This window comes from Oxyura jamaicensis, chromosome 5 (genome assembly GCF_011077185.1).
Source record: "Oxyura jamaicensis isolate SHBP4307 breed ruddy duck chromosome 5, BPBGC_Ojam_1.0, whole genome shotgun sequence".
In the NCBI taxonomy this organism is placed as follows: domain Eukaryota; kingdom Metazoa; phylum Chordata; class Aves; order Anseriformes; family Anatidae; genus Oxyura; species Oxyura jamaicensis.
Genome location: NC_048897.1, coordinates 51,356,380 through 51,374,998, shown reverse-complemented (window position 1 = coordinate 51,374,998; position 18,619 = coordinate 51,356,380). Strand labels below are relative to the sequence as shown.

The 18,619-nt window shown below is 52.5% G+C and overlaps 1 protein-coding gene across 5 annotated transcripts in view; it reads right to left on the bottom strand.

Annotated features, from left to right (window-relative positions):
- FERMT2 (fermitin family member 2) overlaps positions 1 to 18,619 on the bottom strand; it is a 46,035-nt gene that overhangs the window by 15,095 nt on the left and 12,321 nt on the right. For all 5 annotated transcript variants that reach the window (XM_035327627.1, XM_035327628.1, XM_035327629.1 and 2 more), the window contains 2 exons: positions 14,554 to 14,787; positions 1,908 to 2,042 (listed from right to left, as the gene is read on the bottom strand). In XM_035327627.1, the coding sequence (XP_035183518.1) occupies positions 1,908 to 2,042; positions 14,554 to 14,787 (369 nt within the window). The remainder of the gene's footprint in view (positions 1 to 1,907; positions 2,043 to 14,553; positions 14,788 to 18,619) is intronic.

Below are 18,619 nucleotides of genomic sequence, written 5' to 3'. Positions count from 1 at the left end.
ATAGCTATAAGCTTGGCTAACTCATAAACAAGAGAAAACAAGAATTTCAGTGGAAAGTGTTGGGCAATACTTACTGCAGGTATATCGACAGCTCTGCCTATAGAGGTTTAAATTGGTTGCACTGCCAGATGTGGGGTCCTCAGTGACAAAAAAAAATGCCCATTAAATCTATGTGCACTGAAACGAGCAGATCCAGAAATGTTAACTCATTTTACATAAGCATTCAGCGCACAAACTGATGTTGGAACAACAGCAGCAGCAATTTATTCAGATTAAAAACATGCCGTCTAACTAATGGGACCTAAACGTTGCAGGTAGCTGCAGTAATTAAGGCTGCAGCAAAAGTCCTTTCATTCACAGACGTAGTGCAGGAAAGAAAAAACTGTACGATAGTTCAAAGTGACTCACTGAAAGAGTAATAAATAATTTAAATTAAAAAATGTCTTTTGCATACGTTTCCCACAAAGCAAGCCAAGTATTTCCTATTAATCTAACAGAGATGCTCTCCGCGAACGCTGCCTTTCGGAAAGGCTGATGACTACCTCTCCTGATGGAAATGCCAAATGAAAATGAAAATTGGCCGGAGCTTTGAAAGATGCAGGGAATGCTCCTCTAGCCAGGAGTGGATGAGGACTAGTCCAGAAGTATTATTAAGTCACTTAGAAGAGAAAGAGAGAGAACAGAGGAAAAAAAAGGATTATTTTTCTCTTGCTGCAAAGCTCTCAAGGGGCTTCTGCAGACCATCCTCCAGAAGTGCCCAGGGTGGTGCTGAGCGGCTGGGAAGCTTGTGCAGGAGCCCTGGGCTCCTCCATCCCATGAAGGATGTGGACCTGAAGCCACCCCCCAGACAAGCTGCCAAAAAGGGGAGATGCCAGCCCTCCCCTGTGCCCATGCCCTGTGCAAAGCTACCCACAGGCATGCAGGGGTGAGCACCGTGCCCGCAGAGCACCACCGAGCACGCTGCTGTGACCTTCACTTGTACTTCGGTTAATTCAAGAGGAATTAATACAAATTTACTGAATCCCAAGGCTGTTTGTTTTTTAACATTAACGCTGCCCTGCTTCCCTCTTGTCGCTGGATTTAAATCCAGGAGCGCTGGCAGCCAGACGCGTCTCGCCCGCCCGCCAGCACGCATCGCTGCGGCTGTCTCCGTGAGTCCATTAGGGTTAAAGTGCTCCCACTTGACCGCCTTCATCCTTCCAGCCCCAGCCTCCAGCCGCTGTGGAGCAGAGCCAGAACACCTCTCTGCTTGCAAACACTGCCGGCATCGATTTGCTGCTTGAGGCAAGCGGTGCTGCTCCGTTAGCAGTGCTGCTTCGTTAGCGGTGCTCTGTGAGCCACACTGGCAAACTCCCGCAGCAGCAAGAAACCCCCGACAATGAGAGCTTTCTTTTAGCGTTACCACCTAAAGCCACGCCCTTAGCATTAGGGAGCACTAATGCAATTAATAAAAAAGACTATTTCTGGTGGGCTATAAATAAGGTTTAAAGCAGCGGTGTTGCCTAAAACGCACCTGGAATTTGAAGTTAGGAATGGTTTTCCATTTAACTTCTTTCTTAATAGGGTAAGAAAACATTTCAGTAACACAATCTGCATGCTGAAGTGGTCATACTTTCTTTTTTATTTTATGTGTTTCTCTCTTATTTTATAAAGCCTGGTGTTGTTCTGCTCCCCTGCAAACCTCACAGCCCCAGGCGTTCATCTGTGCCGTCATGACCGCATGCAGCAGCCCTGGATAACTTATGGAAGTAATTCGGGGTCCATTTCTTGCACAGACCTTAAGGAATTTGGTCAGATCAATACTGCTACATATTTTCTCCCCGCATGCATTCCCATTTTATTACCTGGCTGCTTCCTCCCACTCTGCTCCCCATAAGCGCATCGCCACAAAGCAAACCCAGACTCACCCGACCCCGGCGTGATTAGTGGGCCCTCCAGCTCAAAGGCTTCATCATCACATTGATCATCCAGCTTCTTCTTTTTTTTCTTTGATGGATCTCTGGGTTTCCTCAAAAGGGAGAGCTCTTCTGGATGCCTGATGTCTGGGGAAAAAACAGACCACTTTAACAAAGGCAGGATGGAAAAATGGGGAAAAAAATCCTTTAGGAATAACACCCAGTGACTTGCAGTATCTTGGCTGATTTTCCTGCTTTGCTATGGATAGAAGTGGAGACCCAATCTGTACAAAACAAACCACCTTCCTTGCACCAGCAGCTTATATCTTAACTATATATTTTTATATCTTTTTTAATACATATTTAACCCCTCTATTCAGGCACCTAAGTGACGGGCCAGGTTCTCTCCCATCCATAGCAGCAACACAAGAGTCAAGCCACTTATTTAGTTATCAGACCAGAAATGTCACACACAACATCCTTGTCTTTCCCACACAACATCCTTGTCTCTAAATTGGAGAGACATGGATTTGATGGGTGGACTATTTGGTGGACAAGGAATTGGTTGGATGGCCACATCTGGAGGGTTGCAGTAAACAGCTCTATGGCCAGGTGGAAAGCAGTGACAAGTGGTCACTGTGACAAGTGACAAAATAAAGGCTGGGCAAGGAATGGATTGAGAGCAGCCCTGAGGAGAAGGACCTGGGGGTGGTGGTTGATGAGAAGCTTGCCACCACCCGGCAATGTCTGTTTGCAGCCCAGAAAGCCACCCGTGTCCTGGGCTGGGCCAAAAGCAGTGTGGCAGCAGGGCGAGGGAGGGGATTGTCCCCCTCTGCTCGGCTCTCCTGAGGCCCCACCTGGAGCCCTGCACCCAGCTCTGGGCCCCCAGCACAAGAAGGACACAGACATATTAGTGCAAGACCAGAGGAGGCCCCGAGGATGCTCAGAGGCTGGAGCCCCTCTGCTGTGGGGACAGGCTGAGGGAGCTGGGGGTGTTCGGCCTGGAGAAGGGAAGGCTCCAGGGAGACCTCACAGCAGCCTGACAGGGCCTAAAGGGGCTGCAGGACAGCTGGTGGGGACTTTTTACAAGGGCACGTAGTGATAGCGATGGTTTTAAACCAAAAGAGGGTAGATTAAGATTAGATATGAGAAAGAAATTCTTCCCTCAGAGGGCGGTGAGGCCCTGGCGCAGGCTGCCCCAAGGAGCTGTGGCTGCCCCATCCCTGGGGGTGCCCCAGGCCAGGCTGGATGGGGCTGGGGGTAGCCTGGGCTGGGGGCAGGGGTCCCTGCCAGGGGGACTCCAGCCTCTCCCACTTCCCTGCCCCAAACCAGACGGAATAATTCTAAAACCACGTAACTGAAAATGAAGAGCATCAGAGCACATCAGTGCTTCAAGCCATGGGAGTATCATGGTTTGCTTCTACAAAGCACAGAATCTGCATGACTAATGGAAATGAGAAACACATAAAAATATGTAGGAAAAAGGGATTACACGATTTGGGTGACTGGGTAACAAAATCCTCCCCAGGAATCAATTCTCGTCACGTAAACTGCAGCTTGGCCAATTAAAGAGCCACGCATTTGGTTTCCATCGCTGGGCTTTTGTTGTTCTGGGGGTTTCGGGTGATCCCATCCAGGCAAAGGTATTTTGGGGTGTTGCACCTCATGCATCCACCTCCAACTGGGAAGGAACTTTCTGGGAATAGCAGAGACCAAATTCTGGTCACTCCTGAGTCTGCAAGGAACAGTTTTGGAGCTGCCTCTGCTGCTGGCTGTCCCCGCTTCAAGCCCCTTGGTGGTCTCCAGCTGTTTTCCCCCAAAATGCACGGAAACGTGCGAAGCTGTGAATCCTTGACGCTTTAAGGAAAGCGGCCACAATTCCCATCTCAGTCGCACACTGAAGCTCGCAGCTGTACACGTTACAATACTTATCGGATTGCCTGGGGGGAGACTTTCTGCTTTCATTTGGCATGGCCAGGAGGGCGTGAGGGCTCGTCCACCAGGGAGGAGAGGATACACAGAGTCAGAGCAGGCTGCACTTCCCCACCAGGAGGGGTGCTGAGCAGGACAACCGGTAATCACCCAAACCAAGAGGGATCACACGGTCAGCATTTTACTCCAACGCATGTGGTGACCACGCCGGCAGCAGTGGGAGTTCGCTGTCTGGTCCCAGGCAGAGGGATATCATTAAACCCGGAATTCGGTGGCCAGCACGTGACCTGAAGGGGACACATCTGTGCTGCTCCGTGATGCAGCAGATGTTTCCTACCCCAGCCCATGTCCCTGTGAGAATCGACGGATGAGAACACCAGGCTGCGAGCAGGCTCTGCCCCAAACCAGTGACACACACCATGAGCCAAGAAACCAGATCTGCCTCTATCAGACACGATTCCCACCATCCCCAGGCAGACAGACACATCTGGCTTTTCTTGTAAGCAATCTCCAGCCGGCTTCTCTCTGAGCCCACGCTCCTGTTGGGTGCTCAGGCACAGGGCACATCCCTGGAGCATCCCCAGCTGGAGCACTCGGGATGGAGCAGGACCCAGCAGCCTACGTAGGTGCAGCGCCACTAAATCACACAGCTGGACACGATGCACAGTTTCCACATTTGCCAGGGTACGGCTGCCATTATAAACAGCACATTCCAAAAATTACTTTATTTTTAAAATGTATTACAGCACGGCTTCCCTGGCAGGCTGTGTCCTGTCCCTGGACTTTGTTTCCCTGCTTGCAGACACTGTGAGCTCCATGGGGCCACAGCATGGGCTATCCCATCCCACAAAGGGCAGCACAATGCCCAGCCTGCCGTGCTGTTTGTACAACAACCTCTGCTTCTCCCCCGGGGCACAACTTGAATCCTGGCTGTGCCTGCCGCATCGGGGGATGTGATTTTAGGCGGCATGCAAGGACAGATGCCCCTGTCCTGGTGTCTCCTAATCCAGCACCTCTGGATTTACCCACCTCCCATACTGCAGGGCTCCCACCCCAAACCACCCTCTGACACAGCTTTAATTAATTACAGTGCACACTAATTCATTATTACTACACAAACACTGTCCATCATGCTGAGCTCCCTCCCTGCACCCACTAACAGCTAGTTTCACCTCCACTCAACACTACTTTTTGACCATTTCTAGCAATACAGACCCAGAGCGCGAATACAGACAGCTCTTCTGATTCACTCTTCGTGCCTCCAGCTTATCTCATTAAGAAAAAATCTGCTGGGATAACCAGGGTCATGAGCATGGGACAACACGCAGCAGAGCCTAAAATGAGGAGTTCCCCTGGTATTTTGCTAGCAAGGTTTATACTCTGCTGTTTATTTATGGTGCATTAGCAACTGATGCTGCCGCTCAGCTGAAACCATTCAGAGAGGCCAAGAGAAGGGCTCCAGGCCAAGCTCAGCTCCTGAAAGCAATCTGCTGGAGACGGCCCAACGCTTGACCATCTGATTTCAAAGCGACTTTTTATAGTTCCTCAGTTGTTCATGACGCTATCTTCGGATTACAAAGGATGCTGCAAGTTTTCGGCAGCTGCTTCAAAGCCGTGCATCGCCGCGGGGCACGGCACAGCAGCATCCTTGCCATGCAAGAGCACTGCTGCTCCTCCGCGGCTGAGCACTTTTGCAAGTGAAAAACCACAAGTTTCACCCCAAGAGCTGTCTGCTGGACAAGCCATCCTTTCAGAGGCTTCAGAACCCCACTGAAGCCAACTGCAGAAATTTGGGTTGCAGGGGGAATAAAAATGAAGCCTGCCGTGCTACAAGCAGGCAAGCAGCAAGCGAACACCACTGTGTGCGTGCCTGCAGTTCCTACCCCCGAATTAGAGAAAAAGTGAAAAGCAACTTTGCACATTTTCTGGCTGCGCTTTTCAATCTTTCAGTAAACTACTGGTGAAAAAAATGCTTGACACTGCTTATGATTAATAAGTTTACAAAGGGTCTTCAAGCGTGTTTTGAATAGAGACGAGCTTGGCAAACATGCTGTTTAGTTACTGTAGCTAAAGCAGAGGCTGTCCAGGGTGTAAGGGCTTGCAGATGGTAGTGCTCCAGTTAATTGGAAACTGGGACGAGGAGCTGCTCAGAGCCCCAGCCCCTCTCTTCTGGCCATAAAAGCAAGAGAGACGTCTTTAAAGTACAAAAGCGGAGTAAGAAATCTCAAGTCCTTGATATAGGTTTGTGCCGTTCCATAAGTCACGCTGTGCCCGGAGACTGCCAATCGCTGGAGCTGTCCTCTGGGGTAAAACATCTTCCCAGGTTCAGTTCCAGCCCCAAATCTGCATGTGAAGGCCTCCGTTAGCATCTTCTCCCCATTTTTTGGCTGACACCAGGCTGCTCCTGCCAAAGGTCACATCCGAGCAGAAGCGGGTGGGTTGCAGCAGCGACCTCTTGATGCGCTGCGAGCTCGCTCTTCGATTTATGCTTTTGTTGTCATCCTCCGGGCTTGTGTTTGTTTAAAGAGAGACTCCTTGTCTGTACACACAAGACAGATGGCATTGGCAACATCTACGAGAAATTACTGTAAATGATCCATTTAGCATTTTATTTCTATTTATTGTGCAAGCGCGTGGAAACCCAGCTATTCCTCCTCCTGCCGCGAGCCCCGGCGCGGCTGGTGGCGTCCACCAGGATGCTTGTATGGAGGGGCAGCGCCTCCAAAACCCGCTTCAGAAACCTCTTCTCAGCCAGATCTGAGGGGGAGCCATTTCTGCAGCCCCCAGCAGAAGGGGCTCGTCGAACCCAGTGGGTTTTACCAAGCGAGGGAAATGCCCTCGGGCGAGGGGAGCACACGTATGTGATTTTCATAGCAGGCGTCTCAGAAACCTGACGGGGAAGGCGGCTTTCAGCCTCCAGGATAATTTCCCCAACTGTTGGACAAAGGCATTCAGCTCCCTGCAGCATCTCCTTTCCCGTTCGCCTACAAGAGCTTGTCTGTGCCTGTGCTGTGTCTCGCTGCAGACAAACCCTTGGCCCTTCCTTCCCGTGTAATCCCTCATTTCTGTTCCAGCCCATGCACAGCTCACCCGGCCCAGCTGTACCCATTTATCTCCCACCCGGAGACGAGCAGCAGAGCTGGGATGAAATCCTCCTTCTCCACAGGACGCTGCACTGACTGCGCCCAGAAAACTGGCTTTGAAGAAAAATAGCTGCCCTGCAGGCTGTAAAATTCAGAATTTACGCTCTTTCGGGCTGAATCATGCGGCTGCTGCATCTTCAACACCAAGGTGCGTCGCGGCTGGCCCTGGCCCCAGCCATGGGAAAGGAGTTGGGAATGTAGAGGCAGAGTCAAAAACCCATGGGTTTTGGCATGAAAGCAGGGGGGATTTTGCTGCTTTGTCCCCACTGAAGGTTCAAACCACCCTGATTGTCCCACAGGCAGCGAAGCAGCACACCAAGGGGTCGGAGGACACCGAATGATGATGTGAAAGCTCCAAGGGACGTGTTCTTGCCATGGCGAGAGATCAGATCTGTGGTTTTCTTGCACCGACCACATCCACAACATGGCATCATCCACTGGAAGCGCTGTCTGAGGTTGTATCGACTTCTCCAAAATTCAGAAGTACGGGAAAGCACGCTACTTCCAACATCCAGGTTTGATATTTTACGAAAAATAACTCTCTGAAGAAGTTGCCATTCATTTTTCTACCCCGTTTCTGGCTGCCTTAAAAGGCCAGCGAGCTGGTTAGCCTAGCTCTTGAAGCACTGAAAACTCCATCATTTTACTGGTAGCACAGACAGCATTTAGGGGAAATCCTCTCTTTAATGCTCATCCAGTTGCCCTCAGCTAGGAAATGTGTTTTGAAGTGGGTTATTTCTGCACTGGATCACCGATGTCTCGAACCAATGACTCATAAAAATTACAGCCTCGGCACTTCAACATGATGATTCTTAGAAAAATGCGACCTCAAAACCCGTTCCTTCCCCATTTCAAACCTAAGACTACCATTTTTTTTCTTGAATCAGCAAATTCTGTTTCGAGGCGTAAGCTGACAGACCCAGGTATCGCTGCCTTATCTTTAACGTAAACTCATTCAAGATAAAAGTCTGCAAAACAAACCCAAGGCAAAAAAAAAAAAAAAAAAAAGCACATAGCTTTGGCAACGCCTGGAGATAAGAGCCCAGTTGTACCGGAGGAGCTGACGGCGGAGCAGGTCCTCAGCAGTTTGCTGGGTTTGTATACCCACGCGCATTCAGAACATTTTATTATGGGTTCTTCAGCTGCCCGGCTGCTTAAATATTTATTTGGGTAAAAGCCAAGTTCGGCGCCTGCTGCCCCAGGCAAGCGGCTCTGTCAGGACATCCTGCGAAGCCTCCTGAGATGCCTGACGAGTGTCACGGGCACCGTCCGAACCGGGGCCCACCCTGGCATGGGCTTTGCCTTCCCAAATTCCCGGCGGAAAACCCAAGCGCCCGCTGGATTAGCGACTCGCTGAAGGCGCAGCGATCTGGAAAGCCACCCGAAAAATGGTCTCCGAAGCTGTCAGATGGGTTTGCAGCGGTGAGGGCAGTTCTTGCAGATGCCGTGCGAGCGGTACCCGGAGCCGAAATCAGGCGGCATCGGTCGGGGGGGACCCAGGAGGAGGAGGAGGAGGAGGAAGAGAGCAGCGACGGAGCCAACCGTTAGCACGAGGCTAATAAAAAGGGCCGTCGGAGAGACAGGAGGAGCCAAACGCTGAATGATTTGATGTTTTTTTCCACGAGTGGGACGGAATCCCCAGGCTCCAGTTAACCAGATGCCTTTTAGAGCCCAGACGGCACTTCGAGCCTCTCCCTGAAGTTTCTGAACTGCAGCCGAAGTCGAATTAAACTCATTAGATTAAGTGCCACAAACAAGAGAATAAATCCACTTAGAGCCTCCGCATCGGGCCATAAAGAGCCATCAGAGGGAGAATAATCCTAGGGAAGGTGGCGGGACCAGGTCTGCAAGCACCTCCTAATGTCTTCAGGATGGAAGGCTATTTAAAGGGTCTCTGTCAACAGAAGAGTAAGGATGAAAAAATTCACTGACTCACGCGGTGACATACGAAGTGATGTTACTCGACAGGCAGAATGGGGACGGCGAGGGGGGGGGGGGAGGAAAGGGGGATGTTTTTTTTTTATTCCATTTCGGTCACTTTGCGATTCCATCTCGTTACTTCTCCTACAGTCCGGTTTCTGGTGTTCGTCTGGATCCTACACAACAGCTGTGGATGAGTATAGGAAAGCAATAAAAGAGGAAAAGAGCGAAATGAAGAAGTTGGCAGCGGCACACTCGGGCCTCCCAATTTAAAAAGCTGAGTACATTGCAATTTGGCAGGCTCTCTAAATGGTAAGATTTCCTTCCACACCCATCCCCTAGACATATTTAGAAATAGCTGCGCTACTGCCAAACCTCTGCTCGTGGTAGCAGAAGGCAGCAAACCCTGCCTCGGTGCTTGGCCGGCTCTGCCTCCGCGCTGGGACGCGCGCGATGCCTCCAAGCATCCTCGTGGTGCTGCTGAGCATCCCCAGACGGCACCAGGAGAGAGCTGGTGCCACCCCCAAACACTCACGTGCATTTACCAGGAGCCCGCTTCAGCCCCAGTATTTTAGGAGAAGCGCTGCTTTGTTCTGCAGCAGGGCTTGAGGGGAGATAAAAAGGTTTAAAGGGGAGATTGAAGGCACTCTTCCAGCAAAGAGGAACCTGAAGGACTATTTCTGGGTGAGAGGCAGAGTGGGTGGCAGCAGGGCACGTCCTGCCATGGGAGGGAAACGGGGCTGCACCCTCACAATTTGCAACGGGGTGCAATTTTACAAGGGCGAGGAGTGACTGGCCCCGTGTCCCGTGCTCTGCTACAAGGCCGTTTTGCGTTTAGCTCCAGCTGCACCCCGCCGTGCCGGGCTGCTGCTCCGCGTGCTAACGAAGCCGGGCGAAGCCCTGGGAACGCCGTGCATCTAGGAGTACCAGCGGGTTTCAGTTTTGCAGAAATAGCAGCTTTTTATAGAAGTTTTTTTGGCAACCGAGGGCGTGGAAATATTACGAATACTTCAGAAGGCAGAGGACATTCTGTACTGGAGGAGAGACCATTTATAAAGAGAGGGGGGGAAAAAAAAAAAGGTAGGGTCATATTCAGCGTCTAGACTGCCGGACGGTGTCGCCTCGCTCGGGGTTGCATCACGCAGCTCCCAAATGCCACCGCCACCTCGTCTCGGGTTGCACGCTGTGGCTGGAGGACAAGCGAGGAGGATCGGCTATCGCCTTCCCGTCAGTCGTGTTCTTCTGCTATTTTGGGGCAGGGAGAGGCAAAGGGAAGCAGCGGGGACTCCCCGGCCCCATCCTCGGCCCCAGGACTGGGTGATCCTTCTTGGAGCAAGAGGGCTCCCGACTTGTTGGTGTCCCTGAGGATCGGCCCCAGAATGGGTGCAGGCAGGGGAACTGCTGCTGCTCCACAGAGGCGCTCCACGGGCTTGGTTTGCCAAACCAGGGGATTAATTCCCACGAAGCTCCCCGAGGATGAGGACGGAGAAGCAGGGGGAGATGCCTCAGCGGGAAAAGATGACCTGAAGGAACTTCTTTGGGTCCTGCACAGCCTCGGGGTGGGGGGAAGGGATGGAGCAGTAACGTGTTTTGGAGATCCGTACGGAGCAATCCTTCCTCCCAGGGCAGCATCCTCCCAGCTCGGGCACACGTCCTCCTCCCGGTGCTCCCACCAGTGCCAGCTGCCACCATTTCGGCACGCAGCAACTTTCCCTCATCCTGAGGCTCCCAGGACACGCGCTACTTCCCCGAGAGAAGCAGCACTGCTGGGGCAGGAAACGCAAAAGCATGGGAAAAAAAAAACCTTCACACTTCGGGCTCTGTTTGCTTTTCCTCTCCCACGTGCCCTGCCAGCAGCAGCGTATCCTGCCTGGAGTCCATCGCTGCTCCCAGGATAGATGGAAAAAAACCTACAGGGAGCAGCAGCAAGGGGAGCCTGCAAGGAAGCAGCGCGATGGCAGGAGCAGACGCAAAGCATCCCCTGCCCTGCAGTCACACGAAGCTGGGGAGGAGGGGAGGATTTCTCTGCTTGCAGTCCTGCAGGACGATCAGTCAGCAGGAGCAGTGACACGGCTGAGCGTTACGCGCTGGCACAGCCAGCTCTGTGCGTTCAGCCCCATCCCCCATCTCCCCAGACCTCCGGGGGAGATATTCCCACCCCACACCAACCAAGTGCTGAACTGCAGCCACATCAAATCGCATTTGTGTATTTGACAAGCTGTCTGCCGGGCAGGAAAGGCTCCCGAGCAGGACAAATGGGAGGGGGACACGTGGGACGCCCGTAAGCAGCACCACGTCCCCAGCCCGCGGCACCCTGCTCGTCCCCGCGGCACCTCTGGCAGTCCCTGAACAAAAAATGGGAAGTTTTACTTTCTCTTTCTGTGGTCTTTAATAGCAGATCAAAGCTTGTCTTCCCGCTGCCCGGGCATGCAGCCAGGGCCAGCCTTCGGGCCAGGGCTGCCCGCTCCATCCTCCACCCCGCTCCGCTTCTCCTGCCTCCATCCTCTATCACCCCCTGACCCACCCCAGCGGCTGCTGTGGGAATCGAGGGGCTGCAGTCCAGCCGTTGGGAATGGGGGCGAGTTTTCTGGCTTCACACGACCTCCACAAACACCGGGGGGATGTGCGAGAGGCTCCAGCCTCTTCCCACATCCACCTCTGGGCTGCCCCAGGAGAGCCCCGGCACAGCAGCGGCGAGGGCTGCTCTCCGCAATCACTTCCATCTGCGTGAGATTACAGACTTTAGGAACAAATCCCAAGGGTGACATGACATGCCTGGCTGTGCTCAAGGAGATGACAGCCTGCACTACAGCCCTGCCAAGGATGGAAACCTGTCACGGCTGGATTGCAATGATGCCCTCGTTTTAATTAAGAGAGATGCAGAACGGCAGCAAGCTCGCCGGCAGCTCCAAAAAGAAGCAGGTCTGAGGGCAGCAGGTTTGGTAATGCGGTCCCGTCAGAGGATGCTCTGACCCGCAGTTTCCCCCCTCAGAGCTCCAACAGCATTCCTCATCTGCTATTGCTCTAACGTGAATTCCCCCGTTCCCCTTTCGCAGGAAATTCAGCCCCTGCCAGAAATACGAAGTCTCAGGCACCACTTGGCGAAAAGCCACTTCCAAGACCGAGGAGCCCTTCACACCAGGCAGAAGCGCTGGGCAGCCTCAGGAGACGGCAGCCTCCCTCCTTCCCCATCCCTCCCTGATTTGACACAAATCGCAGAACCAAAGCTGTTGCAAAACCTTCACGTAGGGCTGCGGCACCGCCACGTGCCACACCTCTGCAGAAGAAACATCTCTCAAGGCCACCCCGCTCCAACCAGAGGATGCTCCCTGGCTGCAGCATCCTCCAGCCCAGCCTTCCTCCCCGCAGAGCAAAAGCATCCCAACGTGCAGCCCTCGGGAGCCCAAGAGAGCAGCTGCCCACGGGCTGGAAAACACATGCACAACGAACAGGACTGCACGGGGAATTTTCTTCCAGGATCCGCCAGGCTTTTTGGTTGTTAACCCTGGAGCTTGTCACTTTCTGTAATTTAAAGTGAACGTAAGAAAAGGCACAGCCTAAATAATACGCCCAAGCGTGATCCTGCTTGTCTGTAGGGTATTTTATAGATGTAACCAGCTAGAGTCCTGGTGACATGAGGAATTACTTACAATTACTCCTTAATCATGCCATATGTTAAAATTACTGAAGTATGTAATTAAATGCTCTGGGGGCAAAAGCAGCAAACGGAGCTGAAATGCGAGCAGTTCCCAGACAATTCTCTCTGCTGGACACTGGCTCAGGCCACCATGGACTGTAATTTTAGAAATCAAGGGATTCTTAGAGGAAAGAGTTGTGCTGTTAGAGCAGGGATCACCTCTTTCGCCCTCTACCTTGAAATATCTGCTCAGTTTTCCTTGGGGAGGCAATGAGCACGGTCAGCGTTGGTGCTCCCTGCACGGAAGCTGGGGAGGGCAGGAGAGAGGTACTGGAGAAAAACAGGGCAGCATAAAAAACCTAGCTGGGGGGGGATAGAGGGGAAAACAGATGGGCTGGGGCAGCGTTATAGCAGGGTCTGCAAGAGCCTCCGGCCCCAGCCCCCTCCTTCCCCACACCGAACGTGGCCGTTTTCCCCGCAGCTCTGCCGAACATCTGGCTTCCAGTAAACACCACGAGAAGGGCTAAACAAGATTTAATCGCTGTATTCAGCCTCGCAGTTTCCATCCATCGTCAGACGGCTCGGGCTGGGGGAAGGCATGGAAAGAAGAACGGGGTTTCCAGCCAAATCCTGCTTTTGCTCCTTCCATCCCCCCGCAGCAGGCACGTTCGGCCCAGCGCTTCGGATGCCACAGCAGACATGTGCCGGCTCCTGCCTGCTGCAAAGAGCTCCCGTCACTGCCCAGCTGCAGCCCTCTGAGCAGCTCTTCCCCCCCCCTTGCACATCTTTAAATATTAGCATTATCCCGTCGGTTTGCTCGTAAATACGCCGAGAGTCCTGGAGTTAAATAAAGAGCCGCTGCAGGCCCATTTAAGGTTCTGACTGCTCTGCGGCGGCAGCGCAAGCTCTCTCGTTCCGTGATTAACTCTATCAGAATTTCCTGACGTGACTCACTGCTGTAAAGATCCAGCAGCAGCAAAGCAGGCGCTTGCGACTCCTCTGCCTTCAAGGTCCTGGAAATGGCAATGGAAGCTGAGGGAGGATGCTAAATCCACTCGGAAATCACGCTGGCTAAGGCTTTTCTATTTTAAGGAGAATTTTCCCAATATTTATCAGAAGGAAACCCCCAAAACCAAAACAGGAAAGGAGCAGCGGAGGGCCCTATCAGGCTCCATCACCAGCTATATATATCGCCCCGGCCGCGGCTGCACGGGGGCCATGTCGTAACAGCTCGCTCCCGGCCGGCCGCTTCCTGCTCCGTGAAATAACTGGGTCAGCCAAGAGTAACCAGAGTCGCTTTTTGGAGAGCAGAAATAGATTTCACTACGCCAGGGCTCGGCTCGCGACGCATCCCTTTGGGAGGGGAGGCTGCCCCTCGCGCGGAGGAGAAGTGAAAAGATCGTGCCCAGGTTTTTTTGGGGGGGTATAAGAAACCTGGGAAAATGGGTAAAAGGAGATGCCCGGAGGCAGCAGCCCTGGACAGGCACTGTGTGTTTGGAGGGATATTTACCGAGGGAAGCAGTGGATGGAGGAGTTGGGGAGGAAGGAGGAAGAATCGGTCCCTTCCCTCCACCAGGCAGTTTTATGGCGGAGCCTCATCACTTAACCTCTAACACGATTTTCCTCTGGAAAAGTACCCACGCATCCAGAAGATCACCTATTGCAGGGTTTGCTTCTCATCCAGCGCATAAATTTGCAGGAAAAAAAAAAACAAACAGGACCCGACACCAACAGCTTAACCACGGAGCAGGGCTGTGCCGCCCTGCCGACCGCAAAGCCGAGCACAGCCTGGTTGTGAAGGGCTCAGCACCGCATCTCCCCATGGGCTGTGTCTGCGGCGTGCTTTTTTCCCTAAGTATTTACCCGTAAAAGATGAGACTGAAAGGCAGGAAGGGCGGACACCAGGGTGTATTCTCCAAGGGGTTCGGGGCTTGGAGGTGGAAATCGGCAGCGACTTGATGAGCTCACGGCGACGCGCAGGAGTGGGAAGAGAGGGGGAAGCCGAACCAAACGGCCCGATACTTACTGAAGGTTTTGCAGATGTCGGAAACCGCCTTGAAGACCCTGTCCGAGAAGTTGACCTTCACCTTCACGTACTTCATGTTGGGCAGCTGCAGGCGGAGCAGCTTGTGCTGCGGCGTGAACTGCAGCTTGGCGTCAGCCTGGATGCCGTACTTGTCCAGCGTCCAGTGAGTTTTCAGGAGCCACGTCTTCTTCTTTTCCCACCACAGCGCGTGATCCGACCAGTCCTTCTTGACATCTGCAACAAAGACCCCATTTCGCCAGTTAAAAGCGGGACCAGAACGAACCTTCAGAAGACATCAAAGCAGAAATTCAGAGGCGTTCACCGAGACGCGCCTACCGGCCCGAAACACCATCAGACGGAAAGAATTGCTGCGCTCAACAGCACCCAGCAGCCACCTCGGAGACGAGTGCCTCGCTTTTCTAAGGGATGTACCGAGGGGTCTGAGTCGTTTTGGAGATCCCTCACCTCTGGCTGTCGCTGCCAGCCCTGCCGAACAAAGGAGGCTCTTTCTGCTCACGCAGAATTTAGCACAACGTGGGCTTGCTCGGGGAACGGGGGTCCCTGCACGCTGCCACAGCATTAACCCAAAAATGGGACCGAGAGGAGGGAAAAAGGAGGAAAAACGCACGACGGGTCCGTGGATCACCTAGCCAGGGCACAGTGGCAGATGGCACATCAACACCCACCAGGGCAGGAGGAAGGCAAGAAGGGGGCAGCTGCATTTTGCAAGGACAAGCTCTGGGCACACTGAGCGCAGAGGATTTGTTTTATTTGCAGATTTTTATGCTAACTTCATATCCGGGATTCACGTAGCTGAAAATAAGTCACAACGGGATCTCGACAGCGGGATCGTTGAGAAAAACCTGCGTGGGATTTGAAGCAGAAGCTTTTTCCGTGTAAATTCTGGTTAGATGGCACGGTCACACAGCCAGAAAGTGGGAATGTTCGGCTAGACTTTTCAACAGCTTTGTACAATCAAATTAAACAAAACCAAATATAGAAAAGCATGCGAACTTGCACAAGCTTTGGCTACTCTCAGAAAAATCCGAGAAATCATTACAATGGACTTTGGTAATGAAGTCCAACTTCTGCCCTACTGGAAGCTGAGCAGGTTGGCACGGGGAGCCTGGGGGAGGAAAAAAAAGAAGTGTTTTGAATCTCTAACTTGTGCCTAACAGGAGGGGATTTGGGTTTAGGCTGCAGGTTAACCTCTCAGGCCATGGCGTGAGCATGCACAGCATCCTCCTCCGGCCCGAGAGCAATTAACAAATTAAAGGTGAGATGTTGGCTATGCCCGGAGGTTGGCGAGTGCCCCTGGGGCCGTTATGCACAGAAGAGCCTGGTGAATGTTTAGCAGCAGTGGCTGTGGGCTGGGGAATGCCAGCCTCCCGCTGCCACCTGAGCAAAGGTTTACAAGCATTCAGCAGGGCCCCAGCTCGCGAGTTACTGATTTGTCGGGGTGTTATGACAAGGCTGGGGATTTCGGCTCAGCCCTTGAACACCGACAGCCGACGGGTAAACCTCTGGAAAGCACCAGCCCGATGGCAGCGCTGGTAGGGAGAGCAGCAGAAATGGTTCAAGGCAGCAAACTGAAGGCTAAACACCCGGACACGATGTTCTTGCAGAAAGAAGAGCCCGTTTTCACATTCACCTCCCAGAGCTGTGCCAAGAGGGATGCTGAGGACATTTCGGGCAGCAAAACCCTGGGACCCAGTGCTGGGCATCTTCGCTGCTCACCCCTAAAAGCAGCTCAGGCCGTCCTGCACGTGCGAGAGGCATCCCTAATCGCCCAGACAGCTGCAGGGACCTCTGCGAGGACCAGACACACGATACGAGGGGAAGGGCTGCTCTACAACCTGCTTTTAACCTTCAATATCCCAAGTGTTAAATTCACGCCGGCGCCTTGCCGCAGTCGCACCGCACCTGCTCGTCCGGCGCGATTACATTGGCAGATTTTTATTCCCAAAGCTACTGCGGATTTCACATCCAGGATTCACGGAGCAGAAAATAACTCTTCATCGTCGAGGTGCGCGAGAAGGACTTTTGAATTCTGCAGCCGCTGTTGCACAGATGGACGCACGCACGCACAACCACCACTTAAGCGCTTCGTAACGAAACCGAATTTTGGTGTAGTGCGAAATAACGAAGGACCCTGGGCAGGTAGGATACCAGGAGGTTTACCAACGCCTGACTTCAGAGCACGGTTTGGGTTGGAAGGGCCTTCGAAAGATCACCTAGCCCAACCTCCCTGCTCCAGAAGCCTGAGCGCTCCTTGGCAGGCTCCCCGCGAGCTTATGACTTACTCGCAGTAGTATACAAGACCCCGGTGTTACATAAACACCGCCTTTGCCTCGTTATTTTGGGATATCCCCCGTTGCGGAGGGAGCCCTCCTCCTGTGAGCCAGGAGCCCGGAGCAGGACCTTCGTCACGCTCCGGGAGGATGAGAGGTGCCTCCTCCTCTCCTCCTCCTCCTCCCTACAGTTGGCCAAGCCCCGCAGGGCTGAGATTTGGGTTGGGAATTATTAAAAAGAGTAGGTGGGCAGGGAAGGGCCGCCAGCCTGTTTGGCGCAATTTGGGGTTTGTTTGTTTGCTTTCCAAGACGTGAGAAGGAAACGAAGCCGTGCAGCTTGTGCGGGTCCGCCCGCAGGACTCTGCCTGGCGCTCCCGCCTTGCACGCACGCGTGCCGTGGCCACAGCCAAAACAGAGGCTCCTGTTCATTTTCTAACTATTATTTTTTAATTATTTTTTCATTATAAGCAACGGCTTTTAGAGCAGCAGATTCGAGGCCTCTGAGCACGACTCCTGCCTGTATCCATCTGTGTATGTACGGATATCCACGCTGATATACAACACATCAATATAACGAGCAATATTTTTATCTATTACGCATATAAAACACGCAGGGACGCATTTACATCATATATACACACAGACACATCTGCATGTATATGGATGTCATGTCTCCACAGGTATATAATTCTATATACGCACAGCTATATACGTTTAAATGTTATATCCATAAGAATTTATATATATATTAAATGTTACATACTTAAGATATGGTGCAAGGACTGAAACCAACTCACAAACTGAGCCCTTCCACTCCCCAAAGCGGCTTTTGTGCTCGGTAATCCACCGCGGAAAACAACTTTCAGGCTTCTCAAGGAGAAGAATGCTCTCAAACGGATGCAAGAAGACAGATGAGAGTCAGTTTTTGTGTGTTTTTTTTTTTTAGCTTGGTGTGCAATATTACATTTCATTGAAAAAAACACAAACGCGGGCACCGCCCGTGGAACGCCAGCGGCCGGCAGCAGACGGCTCGAGAGGCGGCCGGGGGACTGGAGCACCTTTGGGCTCGAGCAGAGGGTGATAAGGCGGCAGCCTGGCGCTTGGGAGCGGCCAGAGGCTCTCCAGGGTTGGGGCCGTGCCCCTGTGGGGACGAAGAATTCCTGCAGAGGAGCCCGGAGCCGCGCGGTGCTGCCGGGTGAGCCGGCTGCAGGGGATGGAAAAGGCACTGCCGGGCTGCTGCGCCAGGGGAAAGACAGAAACGCTTCAAAGCACGTGAAAAAGGGGGAGATTTAAGGGAGAAGGGGAGAGGAAAAAGAATTGCTTCTGGTGGTGGGTTTGGTTGGTTTTCCTCGTGCTATCAAAGACATGTGCCAATAAGGTGTGTGGGTGCTGGCATGAAGCCTGCCCTTGCATCTCTCCAACGTCTGAACATACCAGTGGTGCTCCCCATACACTATGGGCTGCTCCGGTGCACGGGGATCAAGAATAAGAAGGGTTTTGCAGCCACGAGCCCTAGCAGGGGTCAGCTCCAGCCACCTCCAGCTCTCGACATTATTTGCTCAGTGTCTGTGCATGTCTGGATACCTGGAATCTCTGCATTTACCTATATATATATATATATATTTACCCATATATATACCCATATATGTATATTTACCCATATAAATATATATACACCCATATATACATATTTACTCATATATATATATTTATATATACCCATATATGTATATATATATGGGTAAATGCAGAGTTTCCAGGTATACAGACATGCA